The 9,825-nt window shown below is 38.8% G+C and overlaps 1 protein-coding gene across 1 annotated transcript in view; it reads right to left on the bottom strand.

The window, feature by feature from the left end:
* Positions 1–8,960, bottom strand: part of LOC104521759 (proprotein convertase subtilisin/kexin type 5) — a gene marked incomplete at its 5' end in the record, with an annotated part of 55,526 nt that extends 46,566 nt beyond the window's left edge. The window contains 2 exon segments of the mRNA XM_010163850.1: positions 6,686–6,762; positions 8,817–8,960. Coding sequence (XP_010162152.1) covers positions 6,686–6,762; positions 8,817–8,960 — 221 coding nt within the window.
* Between the last annotated feature and the right edge of the window lie 865 nt (positions 8,961–9,825).

Raw genomic sequence — 9,825 nt, 5'->3', positions numbered from 1 at the left:
AGAGTTTTAAATCAGAGTAGAACCAAAACACAATAAATCAGGATTGCAGTCTCTGACTACAGCTTCTATACCAACAACCTCTGACTGTTTGGTTCAGACCCTGGTTTTCATAAACGAACACTTCACCAGTTTAGAGAAAACAATTCAAAATCTGCAGTTTCCTAACAATCCTAACCAAAGTCCATTAAATTTACAGTGACACTGAGACAGCTGACATTCAGTCACTGGTACCTGGAATTAACAATACCACACTCAGTGTAAGCTCAAACAAACAAAACAACATTTCAGCTGTTGATCTTAAATACATATACATATTAAGTTAATTCTCTACTCTAAATTACCTTCCTGTTAAGGAAGATTTATCTGCTCTCAGAAATGCTTTGCTGGCATTGGACAGACCACGCTCTGCCAGATGACACCATCACTGAATCCTTTGGGTTTTAAGCCTCCAGAGGCTGGAGAAAGTCAAGATGAAAAGTCAGAGTAGAGAAAAAGAGCAGACATGACTGAGACTCCCTCTGAAAAAAGCCTTTTCCTGAGAGTTGATACCTTGCTCCAACTTAACTCCAGCCTCCTTCCACAGCTTAATCACCAGGTTTCCCAGGCCCTCCCTGCAGGTGTGAGCCTTGAGATCTGCAGTTCCTTCCTATTTGAAAGCCTTGAGCAGACACAAGCAAAAAAAAAAAAAAAAAGTAGCGATGAGTCTATAAAATTCCCAAGGTCTTTTTTTGTTCTGACTAGCCATCTGACAGTAGAACTGTTTTTTACACAAAAGATAAAGCACAAGATGATGCAGCAGTGATTCTCAGTACAGTTTATCTTCCCTTCACTTTTGTCTGCAGCACGTCATACAGCCAATTTCAAAGCAACAGCAACAGGTGTACATTGGCAATCAAAATGCATAAACTATGCAGACAGATACCCCAATTGTCAGCACTCCTTTCTACCACACTGCTGCAGTGGGAACCATTTTGAGATGATCTTTCAAGCCAGCAATGAGAGACTTCTGGCTCCCTGTGTTTGACTGCTCAGTTGATATGTGCTCTGAATAATGTCACAATAGTCAATGAAGCTTTTAAATTTTACTTTATTGACTGTCCAGGAGGCAAGAGAAACTGATCTGCCTGTCAAATATCTAGTAACCATTCTGATGAAATGACCTGGGACATACTACAGGTCTTCAACATAAGCATAGAGTATGAACTAGCAGCTTCTTACTCTTGGAAGAAAATTAAAACTTTGTCATCTTATTGAGCATCTACATTAATGTGGTTGATAAATGAAAGTAACAATGAACTGGAATGGACGCTACAGAAAAACAATGTTAATATGTTGGATTACGCAGGATTGAAACTCATTAAATCATTAACTTTTTTGTTGTTGTGAGAAAAGATATAAAGGTGTCCAGATTTTGCGAAGTTTACACATAAGTAGCTTGTGTTTCTGATGATTTTTGAACAGCAAAAATTGTTGTCTCTCAAAAATCTTGCACTCATTAAAAAATAATTTAGAAGGTTATTAAAATAAATTATTTATGTAGTAGGATGCATCACTGAAAAATGCTGAAGAGGCATCCAAAGAGTGACTCAGTATCTCCAAAACAGAAACAATAGCTTACTTTTCCTTTTCTTACATAAGTTTAATAAGAACTACATTAAAGTCAACTGGTATTTTTTAAAAGAGCTTTTTTAAAAGGTCCTTTGTTTTATAGAAGTACCTGTCAGCAGAGTAGGACCTAAGCTCTGAAATATCATCCCCAAGAAATTTCTCATGAAACAGAAAAACTAAGTTTTGTTTGGTCAAAATAGCAAAATGTTTTGATACTATAAACATGTCTGGTTTATTTCTGAGGCTATACAAAGGCTGGAGTACCATTTCAGCCACCCTATCTGCATTCTGTCTAAGGATCTGTAACTGATAATGCCTAGTTGTTTCAACATAGATGTTTACAGGTACCGGTGGAATAACAGGAAAAGAATAAAGCAGCAGTACTCATCAGCAAACCAAAACAAGATGCTTTGCTTTGACTTCATCCACAGCTGACTGCTGTCTCTAACCTCTGAGCAGAAGGAAGCTCTAGTATAGGCCTGTACCATTTACAAACTTCATGATTTGCTGCCAATTTGTGGAAACCAAAGCAAACTTGTGGCAGGACTCCTACATACCATAGTAGTTAAAGAAACTATCGTCCCACCCTGATTTTAACTACAAGCCTTGAAAGATTAGTCTAATGTTTCTTTGCTGTTCTTGTTTCTACCCTCCTATTCTCCTTAACTAATAGATTTAATGTAAAACTCCAAAAATACAATTTTGGAAAGTGTCACTCAGGTTACCTACAGTCACTTCACAAACCTTCAGTTAATTTTTTCTCATTCCTTTTTCCTCACCAATAAGTCTCAGCAACAGAAAGCCTTCACTACTAATTAAAAGTTAAAAGCTATCAAACAGATCCGGTACATGCAAAGTTGCCCTGAGACACGTGCTTATTTTTACAGTAATTCTTTTTACTCTTTATCTTTACATCCCTTAAGGTTGGGCTATAAAATGAGTCAGAATAAAACAGATCATTTCATGAAATGATAGCACATTTGTACATCCCACCTTTACTGGAAGACACAAATCACCATTATGCAATGTTGCCCAGTTGCTATAGCAGGAAACAGGAGTCAACCAAATTGATCTTGCACATTATGAAGTCTTTGCAAAGCATGACTTTCAGAAAGTTCCCTGGTTGTGGTTAACACAACCTCCAGGCACAACTTGAGTATCTAGTGACAAATGAACACATGATATGATTCACAGAATCACAGAATCACAGAATCACAGAATGTGAGGGATTGGAAGGGACCTCAAAAGATCATCTAGTCCAATCCCCCTGCCGGAGCAGGAACCTAAATGAGATCACACAGGAAGGCGTCCAGGTGGGTCTTGAATGTCTCCCTGGGCAGCCTGTTCCAGTGCTCTGTCACCCTCACTGTAAAGAAGTTTTTTCTCAAGTTTAAGCAGAACCTCCTGTGTTCCAGCTTACACCCAATTCCTGCCTGATTTCTGAAGAAGACACTTAAAAATATAGATGGGCCACTAGTAGTGCCTTTCAGTACCTAAGTAGTCATTTAATTCTTGTTGAATCCAGTGCAAACTAGGGAGCCCCAAAGGTTGAAGGTGCTTAGGTGCTGCTTACCAGGCTCAGTGTATCTCCTAATTGGAAATACTGAGCCTCTAAGGGCCTTGACAGTGTCCTGTCAAGGACACTGAAAGCATGCTTCATGTATTCTGTGTGTCCAAGAGTTGACTCTACACTCATGCTATACCTCCTGATAACACTGACAAAGCTCAGTACAGCACAGTATCTGCCCTTCCACCAACACACCTCACCACAGGACCTTAGGGGTTGGGCAGTGAGAGTATCCACCAGGGAGCCAGAGTACAAAAACTGAAATACCCTAGCCCTAGAAGAGAAATTAATTGGCACAATTTTATATCCCTTACAAAACTCTAGCTAGCAACCAAACAGAAAGCAGCCTCCCTTCTCTGGACATGATTTGTAAAAAATTGATGATTTCAGTGCCCAGCCAAAGAAAAAGATGCAGCTGTGATTCTCATCTAGAGATATGTGGCTCCTCTCAGCACCAAGGAGGGTGAATCCCTGAAAATGCACCTGAACTGGGAGGCCTCCAAGTGTGCCCTTGCCATGCTCCAACTTCAGGGACAGGAGCATCTTCATGCAGGTGAGGCAGGATGTGTCCCCAAAGCGTGTGTGGGCATATGGGGTGGTGGACAGCAGGAGAGAGGAATGTGCTGTCATACAAACTGGCTCAGCTGAGTATTCCTAGAGGGCCAGGCTGACTGTCACATCCTTTTCTCGAGACTCCCTGGAGGACACTGCTGCCAATTGCCTCTCCATCACACTCAGTTTTGTGGACTAAAGTTGTAGGCACTTGGGGCATTGTCATACAGTCACCTTAGTTCACTAAAACTGGCATTGCCAGTGAGAGGTTCAGGCCATGCTTCATTTCCCCACTTGTGCCTGTCTCGCTCTCCTCTGACCTCAGGTTGAATGAAGAACCTGCCCAACCAGGCTGAAAATGCACTATGTTGTTGCTGTTGCTGGCAGTGCAGTTTTCAGCATGATTCACTCTGGAGAGCTGCACAAAGGCTGGGGAAAGGAGGAAAGAGCAAACATGAGGTAAGGAGTGGGGGTGACCACCCTTTTGTGGTGATCATGCAGACACAGTTTTGCTCTTCCAATACTTTGTACCAGGCTATAATGTAGACACCTAGTTCAAAGCTAGGGCTGATGCGGTCAGTCATACAAATTAGTTGTTGCAGCACACTGAGTGGCAATGCCTACATTCTTTGGGCTGAAAACAATTTATGTTCCTCTGTTCTTATTCTGTTTTCAGGTAAATAGCATGTTTATAAACCTTGCTTGTAGTCCTGACACCTGTCATAAACCAAACCAAGGATTTATCATAGCCATCAAAAATTAATAGCACATTTGCTGATTCTGACCTTTCTATACCAGTGACAGGACACCTCTAAAACTGAGATAACAATGGCACATAAAATTTCTCAACTGTAGGAAAACCAGAAGGCTTTGGAAAGAGCAAGAATTGGTAGACTTTTATCCATTCTTCTGTTTAAATGAAGGTGTGTCTTGAGGATATCTCCTAACAACTTCAGTGTAATGTTAGCATCTTCTGTACTTGCATCTAGCTCTGAAGTCCTTGGCTTGTCACTAGCTTTCTGAGGCAATGCAGCAACTGGGTCTATCCGCTATTTGTTCCATGTCACTGTTTTATTTTTGCTTAAACTTAAACTAGACTGCATGTGCAAAATGTTTACACATTTCAAAACAAAAGGTTTTACTGAATTTCTCTTTTTATTCTCTCATGGTGCTCTTGCTTTAGGAGATTTCTAGGGAAGAAGACACAGATACGAATCAGTAAACTGAGCTTCTGTATGAAAGGATGAGAAAGATATGCCTAATGGGCAAAAGGGAAAGAAACAGCTCTTGCACGTACTTGTTTCCAGATAAAAGTACTTGGCAGCATGTAAATAGCATCAAATAAAAACAACTGAATGAGAATATATGCCATGATTGTATTCTCAAATAAATAAACTATTATTATTATTGAAATTAATAGCAACAGAAGATGTTTCTATGTTAAACAGTATTTCTAGTAACCACAACTAAGATGTGTGCGTGTATGTACATTTATTTATATATCTTCTAAGAGCTAAATCCTTACTTATTTCTCATTTTGGCCTACCAGGCAGGATCAGGCTACCTGACCAAACAAGTATTTGGCAGAATTCACCTCAGTTATGTGATCTCATTTAGGTTCCTGCTCCGACAGGGGGATTGGACTAGATGATCTTTTGAGGTCCCTTCCAATCCCTCTCATTCTGTGATTCTGTGTTATCCTATGTCTGAAAGTAGCTATGACAGCTCCTTGAGATTCACTGCAAGATGAGTGGATCTGTATATAACAGGCAGCTATGCATAACAAGACTGTTCTTCAGCCTGTCCATACATTGTTTCCTACTGTTATGAAGAAAGTGTTGACAAGGAGAGGATTCTCCCATCAAAGTATGATATAAGGTTGCTCTAATTAGTTTATCCAGTTAAACCAATGTTAAGTTTTGCTGCTGACACTCAGCTCTCACTTGCTGCATTCTTCTGCAGAGGGTTTGCGGGATTGTAGGGAAGAGACAACACAAACCCAAAAGCATTTCAGTTGTGTGAAGGATGAAATTTCACCTCTTGTAGTCTCTCTTCTGGAGGTAAACAACAGTAAACTCTTTCCACAATTAAAAAAACCCAAACAACCCAAACCTCAAGAAAACAATACATACAGTCAGCATATTGTCAACTAGTAGGATCCTCATTCCTCTAATTCATGCAATTCCACAGAAAGGTATTTCTTTCTGCCAAGTACCTAATTAAAAAATGTTACCAATAAATAACTGCCCTCAAATACCCATGGGGGCAGAAAGGTGGCCTGTTTCCTGAGGTGAGGTGTCCCTCCCAGTGTCTCCCCCAGCCTTCACCACAGTACATCCAAAGAGCAGAGTTGGAGTGACAAATATCAGGAAGCAGAGCCCTGAAGAAGTAAGTAATTCAAAGATATATATATATCCAACCAGTCATGTGACACAGATATTATACCCTGGCAGAATTGCTACTTCTGGGTTTATAAGGTTTCTATCAAACCTCCATATGTAAAATCTCCATCACTTTAAAAGATGTTATTAGAGAAAAAAAAAGTAATCTTCATTAACTTGTCTATTTCTTCCATACACAAAGTCTATAAAGTTCAAGAAAGTCAGAAGCCAAGACAGTTGTCACACATAATAACGTCCCAATACCTCAATGAGATATCTGAGGAAAGTAAGAGATAACCTTTATATTCAGCATCCCAATGGGACTGAAAATTGTTCATTTCACATGCCCAGAACTCTCAAACTAATTTTTATGTGTTTTTGGATGGCTCCAAATGCTTTCAAAGAGTAAGTGTCATACAGTGTGCCTGGAAAACACATAAGTATGTATTTCACAAAGATCTAAATTCAAATCATGCTGCTTTATGAGAAATCAAGTTTCCTAGACTTTCATGGAAGAACTGGTACTTTCTACTTGATGAACTAGACTGAAAATGCCATGAATGTCACAGTGCCTTACTTGTTCTCGTTGCTGGCATCATATCGAGGCATAGGGTCAAAATCATTTCCATTGACATCAAAACTGGCCTGGGAATCCTGTAGGAAACAGAAGAAAGAAAAACAGTTTCTCAGTAATTAGCCATTGACTCACGTGACCTATACGTTATCCAGCAGGTTCCTACAAGGGAGTAATTAGGTTAAGTAACATTTTTATGGTTTTATGATGATTGCATGTTTTAGGAAAGGATTATATATTTAATAATTACAGGATTTACATATTTTATTTTATTTTTAGAAAAGGGAGAAGGATAACAAATGCCCTGAAAAAGCATAGTTTCAGTGTCACAGAGGAAATAGAAAGTAGTGTTTCATTTAATGAGAAGACTACATTTCTTTTAAGAAACTTTTAGAAGTTAAGATAGTTCATTCTCAACACTGGGATTTTGCTTCAAGATTCAATAAATTATCTGCCCAATGATGATTGAAATTTCAGTCATAGTTTCAAGGAATACGAATAATATAATTTCTTTAAAATATTGCTATAAAAATACAGCTTGAAATGCAACATAAAGTGCATTACCATTTCCCTAGGAATATAACTGTTTCAAGTATTTGAAAGATATCTCTGTATTTTTGTTCCATATTTTACATTTTCCAGGATTCTTACAGCTGAAAATATTAATTGACACCTCAAATACTCCTGTATACAGTCACATCAGCAACAATCTGACATACAGAAGGCATTTGTCATCAAACAATCAATGTGTACTACTTTGGGGGAATCCCTTCTTGGTGTGAGGAAAGGGAGAGAGGAGGTGGTAAGGGAATAAGTAACTGTTCTAAATTCAGTAGAAGGACAGTACTGGGATGAGGTAACATATGATACAATCCAGGTCACTCACTGAGGAGATAAAATTATATTTGGTTTATTTAAATAATTTAAGAGATTAAAATGAAATCTATGGCATGTATTAGGATCAAGCATCCATTGACAAATAGGGCAATTGCTTGTCACTTGTGTTTGTGCAGTCTTCCTCATGTTTTTCAAAGCTGCGTTCCACATGCAGCATGGGGAAGGAGATGGATGAAAGTATGGCCAATTAAAAATAAATAGCTTTAAACTGTGGACATGACCTTCACTTATTCAATGCTATGTCAAGATGATATGCCTGCTGGCAAAAAGCCTCTGTTCAGGGCTCTACATCTGTAATGGGACTGAAGGTACATACATGCCTCGTGCTTCACCAGTCTGGCTCAATCCCAATATATTTGTTTGTTTTCTTACCTCGTGTGAATGTACACCTTGCACACTGTATTTCAGAGAAATGATAAGGTCCTCAAGGTCATGTGCCTCCACATAATGCCTACTCCCAAAGCACAGGACTGAACAGCTTCAAAATCTGACACTAACACAAGAAGTCACCCACTATAGAAGGAGCTTCTCCTCTCATTATACAATTCTCCAAGGTATACTAAACCAGTCGTTTAAATGTGATGAACCAGAAGCAAACAGAAACCTCCTGAAGTGACATGAGACATAGGATACAGAAAAGAAAGGACACAGCTCTGCTACAAATTGTGAGGAGACTCACTGGAGTTAAGAGAACTTTACTAGAAAGACCCCAAAATATTCTACACCTGTTTTTAACTGAGTGAATCATAACAAGTCATGTCCTTTACCTTTTATATTATTTCTAGCAGTAACATAAATAGTTTTAAAAATAAATACGTGAAAGGATATGTCTAAAATTACAGTCTTTGAGAAAAGCTATTGTCTTTCTAGCTAAATGTATTGGCCAAAAATGGACTTAAGTTGCAAGCATTAACTGAAAAGCAGTGTATTTCATTTCTAAGTTCTGAGAGTGTGAGGATATTAAGTAAAATAATTACAGAAAAAAGAAAAAGTATCTGATGATTGGTTTCAGTCCTTCAGAAATTTAAGAGGCACCCAGGTATTAAATACATTCAAATGGAACACATTCTTAACTATAACAATACAGATTACCAGAAGCTGTCTTCCTTCCTCCCACTGGTATTAACATTTGAGGAAACTCTCATATGATTCTTCCCTCTTCCCTCCCTCCATCCTTCCAGGAGCACCAAATCATTTGGAGTAATGATAAAGCAGCAAATCTCCTGTGGACACTCACATAATTCTGCATCAAGTCTGGATGGTTTCTTTCGATGCCGTCATCGAGGATGGTGACCACAACATTCTTTCCAGTGTAACCTCTCTTCCAAGCGCCTACTATATTCATATCTGATTGGCAATGGTGGGTGTTATCACTGCAGTGCTGAGGAGAGAAGAGATAAAGATGTTGGATGTCGCAGGTTATTGAGCAGTGTGGGGTTGAGATATTATCCTACTTACATTAACATTACCATTTAAATCAGCACGTGAGCATATTGATTTGAATAGCAACAAGGTCAACACCTTCATTTATTAGAACATAATTTAAAAAGAAATGCTAAATTAAATGAAAATTACTAGTCCTCCTTATTTATCTTTCTGATTACTCTTCATGCTAAGAAATAGCAAAGGGAAGCATCCAGCCATACTGAACCACTAGAAGCCATGTGTAAAAAAAAGCAACTATTCCTGGCTGTTAAGCACTCTCATTTGAAATGTACATTTAAATTATTTGAATTTTTTTCAGAAAAACAAACCATATGTGGATAAAACTAGACAAATGCCTGTACAGAAATGTCATGGAAAAAACCCTTGCTTTTTGGAGCTTATGTGCTGTATAATTTCTTGACAGAGTGTCTGGAAACTAATCCAGATTCATTTCTATTTACAAAAGAAGGCTTTTGGCAGTTTTTGTGCAGTATCAGCAGGAGATGAGCAGCAGCAGTTAAGAACCTGTAACCAAAACAACACCCTGAAAAACCTGCAGATTAGGGTGTCTGATGAATTGTAGATCATTAGTTTAGCTTTCAGAGCAACCAGGTCCACTGGGATGGAGAAAGGAAGTTTAGCATACATTAAAACCAAAAGCCCCTTCCTTGTACCCAGCTCATGTGAAGAAATCCGGCTTGCCATGATAATGAGACAACCCTCAGGTATTCACATGCCCCATTAGTGATTCTCTAACGCACACGCAGAGCCCTCCCCTGTGAAGTGAGTTCAATGAGCCCCTCATTGGCACTTCTAGGGTG

Source organism: Antrostomus carolinensis, unplaced genomic scaffold (genome assembly GCF_000700745.2).
Source record: "Antrostomus carolinensis isolate BGI_N321 unplaced genomic scaffold, ASM70074v2 scaffold49082, whole genome shotgun sequence".
NCBI lineage: Eukaryota > Metazoa > Chordata > Aves > Caprimulgiformes > Caprimulgidae > Antrostomus > Antrostomus carolinensis.
The sequence above is the reverse complement of the archived record's forward strand: the minus strand, read 5'-3'. Positions and strand labels throughout refer to the sequence as shown.